Source organism: Epinephelus lanceolatus, chromosome 19 (genome assembly GCF_041903045.1).
Source record: "Epinephelus lanceolatus isolate andai-2023 chromosome 19, ASM4190304v1, whole genome shotgun sequence".
In the NCBI taxonomy this organism is placed as follows: Eukaryota; Metazoa; Chordata; class Actinopteri; order Perciformes; family Serranidae; genus Epinephelus; species Epinephelus lanceolatus.
This window is the reverse complement of record NC_135752.1, coordinates 30,799,910-30,818,745: the sequence shown is the minus strand read 5'-3', so window position 1 is coordinate 30,818,745 and position 18,836 is coordinate 30,799,910. Positions and strand designations below refer to the sequence as shown.

The window sequence follows — 18,836 nt, the reverse complement described above, 5'->3', positions numbered from 1 at the left end:
TGGAAGTAGCCATCAGAAGATGGGTACACTGTGGTCATAAAGGGATGGACACGGTCAGCAACAATACTCAGGTAGGCTGTGGTGTTTAAACCATGCTCAGTTGGTACTAAGGGGCCCAAAGTGTGCCAAGAAAATATCCCCCACACCATTACACCACCAGCAGCAGCCTGAACCGTTGATACAAGGCAGGATGGATCCATGCTTTCATGTTTACACCAAATTCTGACCCTACCATCTGAATGTGGCAGCAGAAATCCAGACTCATCAGACCAGGCAACATTTTTCCAATCTTCTATTGTCCAGTTTTGGTGAGCCTGTGTGAACTGTAGCCTCAGTTTCCTGTTGTTAGCTGACAGGAGTGGCACCTGGTGTGCGGCTGCTGTAGCCCATCTGCTTCAAGGTTGGACATGTTGGATGGTTATTTGAGTTACTGTTGCCTTTCTATCATCTTGAACCAGTCTGGCTATTCTCCTCTGACCTCTGGCATCAACAAGGCATTTTCACCCAGACTGAATAATTAAACAGGTTTACACTGATTTATTAATACCTGTCAAAATGTAAAAAGGCACACTCAGCGAATATCTTCATTCAGGTAATCTTTAATGACAAAATGTTGATCAATTCTTCCAATGTAGTGGGAAAAAGAAAAATCAAAGCAAATGCATCATTACAATAACTACTTTTAGACCATCGCAGTCTGAGGGAAGTCTCTTTCCACACCTTCAGCTTCCTATTCACATTAGGCCCTGCCATCAACAATAGGGGTTCTCCTTTCTTTCTGTTAAACTCCCGCTCTGTGCGTTCACAATCTTTCCGCAACATCAGGAAAACAAACTTAAAACAGACAAAACAAAACAAACAGGAAAAGAAACAATCCAAAACACCGCTGTTGAGCGCTGCATGTACAAACACAGGCAGATACGCGTATGTCGCACGATACAACAGTACCTGTGTGGCTGGCATGGAGACAAGCCCCCAGTCATCAGTGGTGGTAGATATAGATATCACATCCTGAGTCGACCTGCTGGGTCAAATAGTATTTGCAGCAAAATTATTTCAAAGAGAGGCGAATTTTACTTCAAGCTAAGTTTACTTTTTCAGACTCTTCACATCTACGTCTTCATGACGAACGCCAAACTCAAAACTTTCTAAGACAACAGTCGGAGCTCACAGAAGCTACTTCTTTAAGTTTTTCTTGCTTGATGAAATGTAACACTGAAATGCAGTAATCATAAAAATCATTCGGTATTTTCTAAAAAGGCAACAAAGCAACATCAGGCAAAGCTCATCGATAAAACTGAAACTCATTGTGTCATCCTGTAAGTTAAATCCTGTAAATGTGTCAACAAAGCAACGAGAAAATAAGCTGAAGAAAAACTGCAAATGATAATGACTAACTGAAATACAAGGCATTCGAAGATCTGAACTACTAAATCAAATATTATTTGACCCAGGTCTGGCTCTGGAAGGTCCACTGGGACAAAACTGACCCCAGTGCAGCCTCAGATGCTGCAGTGAAGCCAGCATCTGATATCAAGCGATTCAATCATGCTGTGGACCTTATTGTACCTGCGTTTACACATAAAGCAGAGCCTTGTTCGGTGAAATCAAAGCTCCCTTCAGTCGTTAGTGTCACTGCGACAAATGGCTGTCTATACCTTGCAGTCAGTTCCCTTCATCTGCAGCTTGAAGTTTTAGATTCTGTGGAAGTTTAGGCAAACATGTCGGAGTGTTAGAAAGCAGGGCTGGCTACTACTGGCTATTTTTCACGAACAAAAACTCCTGACCCGACCAATATCTTAAAAATAAAAGTCAATTACTTCAAGTTTAATATTTAACTTTTAGATTTAAATAAAGTTACTCGAATGCCAACAAAGCCTCTCTGTAATTCAAATCGCACATCTTGGTACCGAATCCTTTCAACACGCACAACAAAAAGAAACAGCGCAGTACCATGTAGTATCCGGCCCTACGTGGAGTAAGCGTGGGAACTGAGCAGTCAGGACCAGACCAGCTCTACGATATGTTGCAGACAAACCAGGAAGCTCACTGGAAGGACAACATGGACACTAACTGTTTGGGCGAACCCTTCTCTGGACCCAAGACCCGACCACAAAATACTGTTGGTGTACACACTGAAAAGGGACAAGCTGCCTGCCTGCACAACACACACCTTCACCCTGGTTTCCAGTTATTGTCACTTTGCAAAAATATTCATTCAGGATCAGAATTTAAAATTTCTCGTTTCCATCACGGAAGAAATGTCACGTAAATCTCTCAGACGGAGCCAGAGACTTCCCCAGTGCAATTCATGAGCGCTTGTGGTTTAAGATGGCCACTACGGTAACTCCTCTCATCGTTATACCTTCTCAATAAATCACCACTGTTGTAAATAAATTAAAAAAACAATACTGCCTAGAGAAAATGAACACAATGGCTACTTTCAAAAAAGGCATGATCACATTTTCAGTTCGCGTAGCCGACTCTGAATTTGGTCGAACCCTTTCAAGATCGAGTGTTGGGCTACTCGTGTAGGTGGCACAATCTGTGGTCAATTCTAAAAACTGGACAGTCCTCCCTTGTTGTCACGTGATCAAGGGACACTGAGACAGTGTGTGTGTGTGTGTAGTGGAAGAGTTTGGTTTGATGCTGCAACCCTCCCTGAAAACCCACCCGTTACAAACATGACGCCCAATCGCTGCGGGGAAATATGACCTTATTCATTCTTTGAAAAGCTAATACAAATGAGTGGAGGATATAAGGCGAGGGGGGAGGGGATATCTACAGACAGTCAGAACAGCCGATCAAGAAAAAAAGGGCGGGGAAGGAGGAGGATAGAGAGGGGAAAAGGCAGATGCATTTCTCCTGAGAACATGTCATATCTCAGGGGTGGGAAGGGGAAGCAGGAGGGGGGCAGGCGGGACAGAGGGAGAAGAGACGGGCGTTCTTCTCACAACAGCAAAACTTTCTCCAACAACTCGTGGCCACTTCTCAGGCACTTTTCTTCTGTTTCGGGTTCAGAAAGAGCTGGCAGGTGGCGTGGTCAGCCTCTTTCCAATATAGACTCTGTTGAGACAAAGGTGCACAGACAGGGAGCAGGTTACGCATCACCACAAATGCATTTTGACTTGTCCAACACAGGTGTGAACATGAATTGGGCACTGGATAATTGCTGGAACAGGACCATGGTTAATGTTATTAGTTTCCATTCAAATTTAGTGCAAATTTTGCCTGAATTTCCATAAAATCGCCATGTAAAAATGCAAATAAATGCGCATTTACATCCACTACTGTCATGTGAATATTATGAGTGATGTTCTAGTCATGTGCCACAACAAGATGACATCATTAGGAAAGCCCCATTCAAAAATCAAACAAATGAAAACGGGAAAACATGATAAAAATCTGCGGCTTATGTTGGTTTCATGTATTATTTGAGGAAGCTTACAGTCTCCACATCCAACTCTCTGTTGCAGGCGAGAATCTGGGCTTATTTAACGTTGACTGCCAGTGTGTGTGTGTGTGTGTGTTTGTGCTCGATCATTGATCAGTACAATTAAAGCTGTTAAACCTGAGGTCAGCAATAACTTTTAGGGCATCAAAGAACTTTATTCACTATTATTAGAATATCACCAAAGTGTTGCTGGTTAGACACTCACTCCAGATTGCAAATATCTTTACAAAGTACTTCTGCTTGTGAGTAAGAAGAAAGCCATCACACAAAAGGTGGCTACAGTTAATTATTATCAAAATTCAATGTATGAAAAAAAAATCACCCTTTCTGTGAGACTGTGACTTGTTTGATGTAAAATATTGGCAAAAATGGACCGTATACACAAAGGGATGTAACCTACTGACTGGTTAGTTGAAAAACCCTGTTCTGTGCTAAGGTGTGACTCGTATCAACCCCTATCCCCTATTTCTTCTTTTCTGTTTTGACCTGAAAACACCAATAAAAATAAAGTTATTTAAAAAAAAATTGCCTTCACTTCATTACCATTGTAGCTTTCAAACAAGTGCTTTGTAATCCAGTATGGAACAGCAGTATTTTTTAAGACTTAATAAAACTAAAATATCCAACAATGAATGTCTTTTGTGGTTATTTATCTATTTACTCATGTTGAAAGGAGTTATTGTTGTTGTTAGCTGTTAACTGAGGCCTACTAGAGGCAATTATGCAACCCAGTGGTTCCCAACTAGTGGGTCGCAGGTCTATTCTGAATGGACCGTAAGTGACTCTCAAACATGTAAAAAAACACACTTTATTTTGAAGTACACTGAATTTCCAGCACAGAGCTTTTATTTTGTGCCATTTCCTGCTGTAGAGTGAGTGACTTAAGGACAGATACTTAACAGAGACAGCTAAGTAACTTGAAGAGATGGCCAAACAAAAGTATGACGCTGAATATATTAAACTGTGTGGAACCACTGATCTATCCCATGATGCACTGGGTGGAGTCTGTTGACAAATCGGAGGCTGTGCTGCTGACTAAGCATGTGTGCTTAACAGTGCTTATCCCAGATGCCATGCACAATGGAATGATACGACTTCCCTGCCAATAATAATTAATAAATAATTAGGAGTGCAGGAGTTTCCAGATAGAAAATACAGTTTTCTTGCAAGATTTTTTCTTTGAAAAGTCAGCGGGTACCTTCATTATGTTTTGGTAATTTAACAGTGATTAGTGGCAAATTCAGTCGATATAGCTTTTGACAGCTGATATCAGCTGAAACTGATGCCAAAATATCAGCATCTCTCTGCATAGAAACTAACACCAACAAAAAACAGCATTAACTACTCTAAATCTCACACATGAGGAGGGTTATGAAAGATTAAAATAAACAGAAATATCAATAATCAGCTGTTTTTTCGCAAACTTCTTCACAAACAACTGCTACAGGTTGGGTGAGGACACCACTGTGAGTCATTGTATAACTGTGTAAACTCCTTAAAGGCTAGCAGACATGTTGTGATGACGGCAGGATTGTAAATGACACTCATTGCACACCACATCACGTAGGAGAGAAGACAGCAGTCTGAGGTATCACCGCTGTGACATTATCTGATTGAGGAGCCAGGATTATTATAACGTGTGTTATCAGAGTGCTCCTGGGAGTGTCGGAGCTCACTTTGAGACAGCAGGTGTGCAGCCTCTCAGTCAGCAGCTGCTCTGTGAGTTTGTCACACAGATATGAAGAAGGGAGGGAGGGAGGACTCTGCTGACTGGTGTCTGCGGCCGTACAGCTCCCCCTGCTGGGGCTTATGTACAACTGGGAGATATAAAAATGTTCTGATGTTCTAAACGGTGAGGGGGAAAAATGAAATGAACATGAAAAGTCTGATTGTTCACTGATGAAACAAAATGGAAATCAGTTCTACGTGTTTCATTAAACTGCTGTCAGGTCTGATGTGCGCTCAGTGACTCTGTGATCTGACAGGTGATCTGCGGTGTGTTTTTCTTACCCCAGCCCCAGAGCGAGGATGTGTGATAGTAGCAGCGAGGGGATGAAGACTTTGAGGAACTCGGCGGAGAAGATTCCTCCTTTCTTCATGGCCCCGGTCTTCCTCATGCTGAGCGTTACTGAGCGTCGAGGGTGACGGAAATGAAACTCCCTGCAAAATATGTCAGTCATTTTAGAGGCAGCACAGCTGAGTGACAACCTGACACCTGTCAGTCACTGAGAATATGCCCCGGAACATCATTTTTTTAAGTCTAAACTGCCAAACATTCTTTAGTTAAAGCTGCCTTCAGTTACTGTGCACTGGTGCAGAGGTGCTCTCACGTCCTCAGGCTTTAATTTGAGATCATATTTTAGGAATTTTAAGAGGAGTGATATCTTTCAGCAGTCAGTTATGTTGCTATTTGAACAGATAGAAAAGGTGGAACCTGTTCTTATTCCACTTCTCATCCCGTATGTGTTTGAGTCTTTGGCAGCATAGAGAGATCCAGATGTGATTATGTTGGCAATATTGTTGCCAGGTTTCCTTTACATTTCCCAAATTTCCAGACTTCTCAGCAGATTTTTCAGACCATATTTGACACGAGTACAAACAGCTAGATGTTTGTTACGTAAATAAATGGTTTTAAAACCCAACTGTTATCATGTTTGTTACATTCTGACCATTTATGCGATTACATTGCCAAATAATTGCCCATACAAATCAATCAACAACAAACCCAGACAAGTTCATCTCTACCGAAATAGGAAGTAAACCAACCAGTGCTACGTGTACTCATATTGTATTGCCCTAACATATTGCATAAATAATTTAGTGTGCTCTTGACAGCGCTTCAGTTGTGCTGTTCGTATTCATCTGGACCAACTACTTAATTTTTATGGTGTCTGTGCAGCCTTGTTTATTCACTGTTGCCATGGAAATGACAATGATAAGATAATCTTTATTGTCCCAAACGGGATATTTGTTTTGGGCACATAGTGCGACAGAGCTGCATAGCAGATACAACCATCATATGCAATCAAGACACACAGGAGACAACCATGTAGTGCAGCAGTAACAGGTAAGGCTAAAAGAATAAAAGCTCCAGGATATAAAAATTAAAAGTGCAATAAAAACTGTAGTATAAATAGAGCAAATAAAATACAGTAGTGCAGCCATAGAGGATCCGTCACGTTGAGAAGATAGTCAGTTTACTTTTCTGATGACTGCATCATGGCAAAACTTACAAATGTTCATACAAGCTTAATATTTGGTTATTTGTGATGCTATGTACACTGCCTGGCCAAAAAAAAAGTCGCCACCTGGATTTAACTAAGCAAATAGGTACGAGCCTCCTATTGGATAATTACTGCATGGGCGATTATCTTTCAGCTGGCAACAAGTTATTTAACCCCAACTGGTGCAATGAGTTGCTTCTCATTTCCTAAACAACCATGTCGAAAGACACATCCCGTGGTCGTGGAAAAGATGTTAGTCTGTTTGAGAAGGGTCAAATCATTGGCATGCATCAAGCAGAGAAAACATCTAAGGAGATTGCAGAAACTACTAAAATTGGGTTAAGAACTGTCCAACGCATTATTAAAAACTGGAAGGATAGTGGGGACCCATCGTCTTCGAGGAAGAAATGTGGCCGGAAAAAAATCCTCAATGATCGTGATCGGCGATCACTTAAACGTTTGGTGAGATCAAATCGAAGAAAAACAACAGTAGAACTCAGGGCTATGTTTAATAGTGAAAGTAAGAGCATTTCCACACGCACAATGCGAAGGGAACTCAAGGGATTGGGACTGAACAGCTGTGTAGCCTTAAGAAAACCACTAATCAGTGAGGCTAACCGGAAAAAATTTGCTACAATTACAATTTGCTAGGGAGCATAAAGATTGGACTCTGGAGCAATGGAAGAAGGTCATGTGGTCTGATGAGTCCAGATTTACCCTGTTCCAGAGTGATGGGCGCATCAGGGTAAGAAGAGAGGCAGATGAAGTGATGCACCCATCATGCCTAGTGTCTACTGTACAAGCCTGTGGGGGCAGTGTTATGATCTGGGGTTGCTGCAGTTGGTCAGGTCTAGGTTCAGCAACAGTATGTGCTCAAAGAATGAGGTCAGCTGACTACCTGAATATACTGAATGTCCAGGTTATTCCATCAATGGATTTTTTCTTCCCTGATGGCATGGGCATATTCCAAGATGACAATGCCAGGATTCATCGGGCTCAAATTGTGAAAGACTGGTTCAGGGAGCATGAGACATCATTTTCACACATGGATTGGCCACCACAGAGTCCAGACCTTAACCCATTGAGAATCTTTGGGATGTGCTGGAGAAGGCTTTGCGCAGCGGTCAGACTCTACCATCATCAATGCAAGATCTTGGTGAAAAATTAATGCAACACTGGATGGAAATAAATCTTGTGACATTGCAGAAGCTTATCGAAACAATGCCACAGCGAATGCGTGCCGTAATCAAAGCTAAAGGCGGTCCAACGAAATATTAGAGTGTATGACCTTTTTTTTTTTTTGGTGGTGACTTTTTTTTTGGCCAGGCAGTGTATATATGTGAGTCAAAGATACTGACACATTTTCTTTCAAACTAATTTGGTCACACATGAACAGGTTTGGTTCAGTTATGAGACACTGGGGCGGAGCTGCTTTGCTGGCGTACAGTCAGCTCTGTGTAGGAGTGTGCGTTCAGTGACACACTATACTTTTTGCCTTGCTTTGACATTTTTCCATACTCTTTTCTTTTTTAAATACTTATCCAGACATGGAAATGACTATAATCAAATTCTATACTTTTCCATACTGCGCAGGAACACACACATCTAACCCATGTTGTTGCTGCTGGTGCTTTGTAGACTGGTTTTGAAAAGGCTGCAGGTTTTCTATGTTGGGAGAGATTGGCTGGATCATCCCAAATTCTATTCTATCATTTTATGGAGTAACATTCCTGTATACATATGTGTGCAGCATAAAAAAAGACCCAGGACATACTTAATGACCACATAAGCTGTTTGTCTTTCATGGGAGCATTAAAATGACCAGGATAAATCAATCAACAGCTTATATGAACTCCGACTTGCTACATCAGTAACTCCTCTTAAAACACTTTTGAAGACTTCCCTCTTTTGAAGGGTTTCCAATAATGTCTCCTTTCAATGTTTACGTTTATTTTTATTCTTAACATTTGAGTAACACTTTACCTTACTCTTGATGTCGCAATTGAGTCTTGCTCTGCTATATTTTAAGTTTAAATTTATCCATTGTTTTACAGTTTTCCTGTGTGTTTTATTTCCGATTTTAATCATCCATTGTTCTCTAGTTTTCCCTCTTTTTTTCCTTACACTTGCCTGCTTAGTCAAACATTAACTCTGCATTTCATTGTTGTGTTTTATGTTCAAAGCACTTTGTGACACTTGTTTTGATAAGTGACATACAAACATTATTATTGTCATTATTATTAATTACACTGAAATGTTTAAGAAGGAGTGAAAATCAGAGATGTCGACACAAGACAAATTATGAACAGCTCTGAAAAAAAGGCTTAACCTTGTCGATCAAATGACCTTTAATTTTCTTAAAAGCTGTCCGCATCATAGTTTCATACACACTCTGTCAGCTGGACTTATATTAGTGCCTCAGACCAACTTTATTGCTTGGACAACCGACCACTTTCTCTGGACACACAAGCAGCTGTGTGTGTTCAGTTGCCATGGAAATGTCACGTAGATGTTTACCGAGTTGAGACTTACTTGGGGGGAATGTTTTCCGGTCGACTAGACCAGTCAGCAACCCAGTCTGCGTCCTTCATCAGGATGTCCATGTCCCTCTCCTTGTCCAAGACGTCCTCTTCTGACTAGAGACGCAAACACACACGCACACGTCACTTAGCAACCTTGGCATTCAGGCTTTAAGTCGACGACAACCTTTTTAAGACAAGACATATTCTGTGTATTTCTACGTGCGTGTGTGTGTGTGTGTGTGAGTCATGGACACAGAAGGCAGAGGGCCCTGACAGAGATCAAAAGAGAAAAAGGGTGAAGAAGAAGAGTGAGAGTAACGCTGTACAGCAGAAACAGAAATCCACACTGGGCGCGGCAGCCATCGCCATGGAAACTAAAGGCAGACAGCAGTTGTCATTCTCATGTGCACACGCACCACTTCAGGGCCAGTGGTTGAGGTTGCTATGACAACAGACTGATGGAGAACCTGAGGTGCACGTATGCTCTTACTAGGCTGTCTCTTCTGCCGCTCACGTCCACGTCGAAGATGATCTGTCCGTCATCCTGGGGACTGTGGGGCCGCGGAGGGCTGTGGGCGGAAACAGAAACGATAAATCAGCGGCGGCGTTATTCGCAACGTCATGACTCCTTCTTACCTTCACATCATACAGGGTGTCTACAGGTATCAGACACTTAAATTTAATGCTTTCAAGACCTTTATAAGATCATTTGCAACCATTTTTTTAAAGATATTTTTAGGGCATTTTTGCCTTTAATTGATAGGATAGTGAAGCGTGAAGGGGGGAGAGAGAGAGAGAGGAGGAGAGACATGGCAGCAAAGGGCCACAGGCTGGAGTCGAACCCGGGCCGCTGCAGCAACAGCCTTGTACATGGGGCGCCTGCTCTATCCACTAAGCCACCAACGCCCCCATTTGCAACCAAATTTAAGATTTATTTGATAGAGGTAAGTATGTAGTCACATGCAGAGGAAGGTTTTATGTGGGAATATAGTTTTCATAGTGAGTTTGGTTAATCCACCTTTTACCAACAGGTGAGTGCTAGGTACAGTGGTAGGTTTTAAGATTTGTAACATCATGAGCTTAACTCATTGATTAAAAATAACTTAAAAAAGGTGGAGAAATGAAATTAGATCAAATGTTTTTGGCAATTAGGCCCTCACAAATTCAAATCTGAGACTCCTTAATGATTTTTAAAGCCTAATATCAACCCTTTGAAACTTGACGTGACATCACTTTTCTTGTGCTGCTTTCAGAGACCTCTTGCAAGTATTTAAACCTTTGAACCCTGAGCAAATTATTATTCTTTCAAAAACATGGGGAAAAAGGCAATGGGCAACTTGGTAAGAAATGTCCCACAAATTGCAAAAAGATAAATTTAGAAAATTATTTAAAAAAATAGGAAAAACGAAAAAAGACAGGGAAAATTACAATTATTATCATTATGTATTTTTAAAAAATGGTACAGAATTATAATATTTTTATGTATTTTTTTCCCCAGGTCATTTTCTCATTTGTCTGCTTGTTTTTGTTTTTTCTTTTTTACTAATTTTCTTGTTATTTAATTTTCCCTTTTTACTTTATTTCTTGCACATTTTGGGGTCATTTCTTCTTTTGTTACTTATTGCCTTCCTCCCATGTTTTTGAAAGAAATCAAGCCAATTAACTCAGGTTTCAAAGGGTTAATACAACTGAATTTAAGACATTTAAGAACGTTTAAGGCCCCACAGACAGCCTGCTATCATGGAAGATTCTCAGGTGTGAGTTAAGAGGCTTTATACCATAGGAAATTAAAATATTTATTTCTAAATGAGTGTGTTTACATGGATATGAGTATCGCAATCATGAGGCTTATCCCAGTTTTAATCATAGTGGGGACTTGATGTTTGCATGAGCACAGATAAATTGGGTTATTCATATCCCTGTATACATGATGAATACTAGTATCACCTCACTGATCACTGCAGTCCAACCTACACTGGTTGTCACAGTATTTTGGACCAAATACCTTGATATCGATGCTGCGACAATAGTGTGGGGTTGACGATTGGTGCTTTTACTAAATATGTACAGAATAACATTTTAATCACACATTAATAATCATCAGTAATGTGAATATGATAACTTAGTGGGTAAAGCAAATGATGGAACAGCTTGAACAGTCTGGTAAGTTCAGAAAATCACATCACTTTACTGTAATGCCGCCTTTAAAACTAGTAAGACAATATGAAACTATGATCGATAATGTAAGACGATATCTAGTCTCACATACTTTGACATACTAACCCTCATCTATAAGACGTGACAGTAATTTTGCATTGTATTTTATTCCTTTTTTCTTGTGACTTCAAGCACATCTGGTTCTGCATTGAAGATTCGGAGCAAGAACACTTGACCTTATAACACCTCGACGAGGACGGTACAGAATGTTTCACCAGTCCTTTACCCAGCAGTTAAGTGCTGCTGCTCCTGTACTCTGACCTCTCTGGAGAAATGTGCACTAAAGACGTGTGTGTGTTGGCAGAGCAAGTAAAGAAAACATTTTCCTCATTAAAATCTCTGTAACACGACACCTGCGTAGCTCCAAAACCGTTAAGATGACATCATGTTTGTGTTTGAGCTCATTTCACAACAGCTTGTTGATACAGTGTTCTAGTGTTCCCAACTGCTCACAAACATCCTCAGGTGACTCAGTGACAGCTGACTGCGTGGCCTCCCTGATAAGCTTGGCCTTATCGCAGCCTTCCAAGGATTACACACAATGATGTGGCCGGGAGTTGAAGGGTCAGGACTTTTCTAACGTGCTCAATAAAATGGTGAAAATGGACGTCATTTTATTTTCAGAAGCCAGCTCAGCTCCTGAGAAGCTGACTGAACATGTTGACAGTGCATTTACGAAAAATAAGAGAAGCCACTCCTGATTTGTGGGCTGATTTCAGTTTCCGACTGGAACATTAAGGAGAGTTGAGCAAAGTGACCAATATTAAACACCTCTTCTAGAAAAAGGCATGTCACTTTTTCCAGTGAGGTTTTATTGTGTGGTTGGCAGATGAACAGCCATCTGGGCATTGAGGCAGAAAGCATTTCACTAAAGTTATATTTCAGTCACGCTCCTCAAGACTGCAGTTTTCTCAACAGTTGAATTATCCTACAATTATTGTTTTTATACTGATTTTCAGAAGAACTTTCAACTGCATGAAGACACTTAACTGTTGTTCAGGGGTAAAGGAAAGCTACGAAAACAGAACAAAATGCAGAAGAGTTGCTGATTAAAAACCAGGTTATGAGTAAAAGATGAAGAAATTGTTCAACTGCAGAGTTACTGCTCTTTAACTGAGTTAAAGTCATTAAACCAAAAATTCACCTCGTGCCCTAAATCTTCCACAACTATAAATACAGACTTCTATGAACCCAAGAACTCGTGACTTTCATGGTGGGAATTCCTGTATCTTCATCTGTATTTCATGTTTTCAGGCATTAAGGAAATATGTAACAGCTTTCTGCACACACATTAACTGCTTTTATTTTTCGTTACTTTTAGAGATAATGGAAAATTAGTTTGTTCACTTGTTTGTTAACCATGTTATTTATGAGGTCTGATTATGAGATACAGTCAAATTCTTTTTTATCAATACCAAGTACAGCTACAAGTAGGGCAGAGGTCGGGTTCAGATACAGAACAGCAGTCCTGGAGCCACAGTGTTTTCAAAGGACTCTTCAGCAGGGCAGATCTTCGGATATTTTAAACAACTGCATCAACCACCTTTCATTGATTCTTATATGGGTGCTACAACAATTTAGCACTGCACTCCTATAACATTGTTGGATTCATGATGGACTGTTTTTAAACAAAGAAAAGGATCAAAATCTATGAAGCAGAAACACAGATATCATCTTTCTTTGTTCTACATATTCTTCTTTCTTGTTAAAATCCTGGCGCCCACTTTACCCACAATGAAACATGATCACTGACAGTTCGCTCAGAGATTCCTGGTAGCAGTTATCATGCTTTTCCTTATTTTCTGTCATATATTAAATATTCCAATGTTGGATGTTCATATTAAACATGGCAGAAGTTTTAAATATATGTTAAAGTACTTCCTGTGAGCAAAAACCTCAGGTTGAATTGTTTTTTTTCTACTTTCCAGAGAAGCTGGTGACGGATTTCTTTATATGGTCATCTGTTTCAGGCACACTACTGCTAGTGTTTACATTATGTAGCCTACACTGCTACATGTAGCTACATGCTAATGTCAGGAAAACGTGTAATCTTGGTTGCTGATGTTATATTTTTCCCTGATTATTCATGTTATTTCTGCTGGAACATATCTGGTTGTTAAAACGTTGGTTTGGAAGCTTTTATTGGTGATTTTTCACAGTAAAAAGTGCCACTATTCTCTGATACAGTCATTCCCCAGCTGCAACTACACTGCTACATGTAGCTAGATGCTAACGCCAAGGAAATATGTAATCTTGGTTGCCGATGTTGTTGATTTCTCTCCAGTTTTGGACCATATTCCTGCAGGAACATATCCGATTGTTAAGATTTTGGTTTAGAAGCTTTTAATGGTGATTTTTTAGAATAGAAAGTGCCACTAGTCTCCGTTACAATCATTCCTCCAGCTGCAACGACAGTGCAGACACTGAGATATGGAAATGAGAGCAGATTGGGATTTTCCCAGGAAGGGGGCTTCATGAGACAGATGCTAAAACACAAGTATGAACGTGTAAATGAGGATAATAGGTCCTCTTTAATGCAGCCCCAAGCTTCACAAAGCCCTCCCTGGAGCCACACAAGGCTTTATACATGCAGTAGTACTCCCCATGACCTTTAAGCTTTGATGTGTAAATCAGTGGAGTTCCCCTTTAACATTACCTGTCGCAGGAGGAGTTGCTGCGACTCGACTCATGCTGGGCGTCCAGCAGAATCTTCTCCATGTCTCCATTGTGGATCGAGGACGAGGATGGGACGTGCTCCAGCCCCCCCACCATGGCCTCCTCCTCCTCCACCTGAGGCAGAGGCAGCAGGCCTGGAGACGAGCCACCTGTAGAGGAGGACTGGGCTGATCCGGCTGCCGCTCTGTTCATCTCCAGCTCCACCCAGGACCCTGAGGGAAGAATGTGTGAATGTTTGTTTTGATTTTTAGTAATGTTCACCAAGACAAAAGACACTGATTTCTTTAAAAAGGTTAGTTTAAAACATTTTCACCCACTTTTTATGTCCCCACTAGTGCACTTAAAAGTTTTATTTCCCGCTGCAGGACAATACTGACCATGTAGTTTACTACACAAGATCCCTTTGCAGCAAAGTTTTAAAAAGGGTTTTAAAGGATTTTTCCCCCTTTATAATTGTAGAGGACCATTATTAGATGATATTAAGGTAAAACTTGATAAAAGTTAAACCACAAAAGAGCTTGACTGCATGATATTACAACATAAATATTAGATATCATAAAAATCTGCATTCCTTTTCAAAGACTTCCTGTGAATAGACATGTCTGTATACAAGTGTGACAATCGGCTGATAAGAAGGAGTCAGTGTAAAGTCATGTCAATAAATGAATAAACCAATATCCTGCTCCGTGCAAGATCTGATATGCCCCAAGGAGCAGGCTATTTGCTTACGCTGGCCGCTAAAATAATAAGTGCGCAAATGACAAGCGTCATTTAACTGTGTCGTTGTTTATTTTGGTGCATTTTACCACCCTTTTGGCAACAGTCCCATAACAATGGGCTGCCTGTGCCTATACAGAAGGGAACAATGCACTGCATACCTAATCTTCTGTTTTGGTGCAGCCACTGATTTTTCTCTATGTGCACTTTGGATTGTATATGGACTCCAGAAGCTCTGATGAACAATTTCACTCTGGGCAAGAAAGTATCTTCCAATAACCTTTTCTATATCAGACATTTTGACTTGTCATTGCAAGAAAAGCACAGGTAAAGCTAATATCATTGATGATGGTCACATTTAAGTGTCCCAGTAAGCCAGGCCAGTGAGCATACATGCACAATAACTGGAGCCTGAAAGTGACACACCTAAATTCAATATAACCATCATCTTTGCCTCAATGACATGTGTTTCTGTCCGCTGGGAAAAAGACTCAAAATAAACTTTGACTCATTGTGTTGTCACAGCATTAATCTTATTCACTTTATGTCCACAGAGTGATTAATTTCTGACATATTGTCTGGACTATCAGTGAGGGGAGAAAGTTACAGCCTTGAAAGACTTTGTTACAGCAGGACGAGCACAATGGTAATGAAGAAGATTAATGGTGGCACTTTGCAGGTTTTAGTCTCCTGGTGACCCAGCATGCACAATGCCGAAAACCAACACACCTAAATGGATTTGCAAACATCATTAATGCTGTTAATTGCACCTCTGCTTTTCCTGCTATGACATGTCAAAATATCTACCTCTCGTAAGTGGAACTCCCACAGAGCACAGACAAAAGGCTTTCACTCATAAGCCACAGGAAAATAGGGGGGATGAGAAAAAGAGTGGAGATGTCAGAATGATTTCCTAGTCCTAAACTGAGGGTGGTCAACAACACAACGACCAGACTGAGCCTGTCAGTCAGAGAGGTTCACGAGTAAAGCTCTATTTACTGCTGTGTGATGAAAGGGCAGTAAATGCCTGCCTGTGTATGTGCTGCTGTGTCTTGTAGACCTTGGCTGTGATATATGATGCCCTCCCTGTTTGTACGTGAGCTCTAGCATGGATGGGCAGCTGAGGAGGCACAGCATGCCTGAGGTGGGTTGCAGACACAGAGGAGGGGAGGGGAGGGGAGGGGAGGGTTAGCCTGGGCAAGAATCTGAAGAATAAGGAAGATATTTCCCAAGATCCTCTGTCAGGCAGCTTTGACAACACTTTCTCCTGCTGTCCTCACTGAAATAAAAAAGAGGAAGGCCTCTTGAGCAGGTCACTTGACCCTTTAACAGTAAGTAAACATCATGTTCACATGAGCTTTCAGGGGACTGAATTTCACACTACAGGCATCAGGCCAGTTATACCCACCGCCCAAATGATGCACCCCTCCCCCCCTAAACTGGCCTCGACTCAGCACTTGCACTCATCCTGCGGATTACACAGCGGACCGGGAGCCAAGCTGCTGGCGACAGCCCATTGTCTCCGCTCTGTGGACTAAAACCACATTACCATGGTGCCGAGACTTCCGAACATTCTGGCCGCAGAGCAGCTATCAGCTGTTGGGTGGCTTTAGAGGAAGCAGACATGATGTGACCTCTGATCTACTGATGCTGAGGGAGGAGGGCTAACGTTGCTTCTTGCCTGAAGATCCCAGTTATTAGATAAAAACGACACTGCTGGAGGAGCTCCAGGAAATGCCAAAAATAACATGGTGTCAGATAACACACTAACACTGCTGGCCTTTTCATCTGATCAGTGCAAGGTCTTATTGTCCCTCATGATATGTCTCAGCATGTACTGTCACTGTCCAATATATCCTGGTGAATGCTACCAATAAAATCTCCTGTGAATTTTATGCCTCTAAAGTTATTCTGACTCAGTCAACACAAAGTTTATCAGCCTCATGTGAAAGTAAGTTAATCAAGAATAGTGCCCGAGTTAATGTTGTGGTAGCAAGGGATTACGGGGCCCTGGACAAAGTAAAATACATCTGATCCTTCTGAAAAGTTTGCAGGTTTTCTCCAGGCTTTTGCCTGTTATTGGCAAAACAGGGAATTAAAGTATTTAGACAAAAAGTTAACAGGAATACCAGACTGGAATATAACAAGAAAACACTTGTTGCTTTCTATCTCATACAACAGAGGAAGATATAGCTAACACATGCTGTTGGACAGATGCTGGCAACCTGTTTGCACCACAGTAATGTCCATCTTTAGTTATCCGATCCCATTTTTAAAAAAAAAAATGAATCCACGTGTCTCCAAAAAAAAGGGAAAAAAGGTGGCTGGAAAGTTTGATTGCTGCCCACTGTGGCTTTGGATCAACCAGCCTCAATGTTCCTACAGTGTAACTCTTTCCCCCCGTTCCTCACGTCCAAAACGTCTGTCCTGGAGTCACTGGAGCCATAAATAGCATACCAAGTCACAGCCCCCCATAGTGTGGTAAAACTTAAACCACCTCAGCTCTGCAAGTAAGCCCCTGAGTCAGGACGGAAGGGTAATTTAAATGCCTTTGTTTACGTCTGTTATGGCTTACGCAAGCCTTGCATGAGGTCTTGCATGCAGCTTATCCTCAACAAATGCATCTTCAGGTGAAACAGTGAACGCAATGTGGAAAAAAGTGCAATTTGCCAAATGAGAATTCAGCTAGTTAGCTATTTAGAAATCCTTAAATACTTTAAAATTTATTATTTTTGCTGAAATCTGAAAATATAGCACATGAAAAGGAATGAAAGAGGCTGTAAATATGTTGTTCCTACATATATTACTTACTATAGAAGGACAACTACGTGTAAAACATTTCTCTGCCCCCATTTTTGCCTGTTCTGACTTCTTCCATCTCGCCTTGTTGACAAAGCTTAAACCCGCCTCCACCCCTCCGCGTGACTCGCTGATTGGCTCATTCGCCGGTCAGTCAAGCTTGTCGAAACGCCATTGGTTCAACCACTGTCAATAAACACACGGAACATAGCGTTCTAACGTCTCCCCCTTTAATGTAGCTTCACGGCGAAAAAAAAAGATAAACGGTTAAATAAACTGTTTTACATGAGCAAGAACCCTCAATAAACTTATTAAAAATATATTTTTAATACCACGGTGCATTCCCCTGTCAGAAAACACACTGACAGGCTGTTCTAATAGGCAGTTTGCTAGCAGTTAGCTTACCGTTTAGCCCGGAGTCTCCGTTGTTGTCTGTGGAAGTAACGTTAGCAGCGTCGGACATCGTGGTGCCTGGTGAGCAGGGCGGGTTGCATAAAAAAAGGGGCTCAAGTCAGTGCAAAAACGCGCACTACCTTATCTGCACACATTCAGACGTGCGATAGTACAGCTGACCCGAGTGGCCTTCTACCCAGTTTGGTGTTTTTTCCTCCCCCAGCTAAGCTAAGATAAGCTAAGCTAAGGCACCGCTGCAGTTTGTTTATCGCCCGTTAGCTGGTCTGGAAGCAGGAGCCGCGAGCCGCCAGACCTTCCCGGAGCTGGGTGATGACGTCACGCTGTCCCGTTGATCACAAAAGAGGGAGAGGGAGGCGAATTACATAACCATCAGAGAAAATTAAAAAACACCAGCACAGGAGACGTCATGCATGAACTGGTAGTATGGATTGTTAGTGGAAAGTGAGAATGCAAGCTATAAGGCGTGTGGTGATTGGCGCTGGCTCCGTTTGCCCCTTTTCAGGGGAGGCGTGCATGCTCCCACGTACACAGCACATGCAGATGTGTGCCCAAGTCTAGTTTATGGCAACCAGACACCACATCAGCTGATTGCAGTAAACCATAAGTGGTGCCAGGGCGGGTGATTTTCACTGTCCAGCAGTCAGATCAGGGATAGACTAACAGATGGGGTGCCAGGTTATCTTAATTTTTAATGACTGAACATCCAACAGGTGCCCAAAATAGGGAATCAGTGCAGTTCAGGGTTAAAAGTCATGCCTGGTTTAATGCAAAGGAGCATCATAGGCTGTCACTATGAGGGATCAACATTGATTA

The 18,836-nt window shown here is 41.5% G+C and overlaps 1 protein-coding gene across 1 annotated transcript; it reads right to left on the bottom strand.

The window, feature by feature from the left end:
- Window positions 1–583: 583 nt before the first annotated feature.
- Window positions 584–18,331, bottom strand: bnip3lb (BCL2 interacting protein 3 like b). Its single transcript, XM_033646593.2, has 6 exons — window positions 18,015–18,331; window positions 14,074–14,305; window positions 9,691–9,769; window positions 9,211–9,314; window positions 5,465–5,614; window positions 584–3,066 (listed from the first exon to the last, which is right to left on the bottom strand). Exons 1-6 carry the CDS (start codon window positions 18,070–18,072, stop codon window positions 3,018–3,020), a joined length of 672 nt encoding a protein of 223 aa, XP_033502484.1. The 5' UTR covers window positions 18,073–18,331; the 3' UTR covers window positions 584–3,017.
- Window positions 18,332–18,836: the final 505 nt, after the last annotated feature.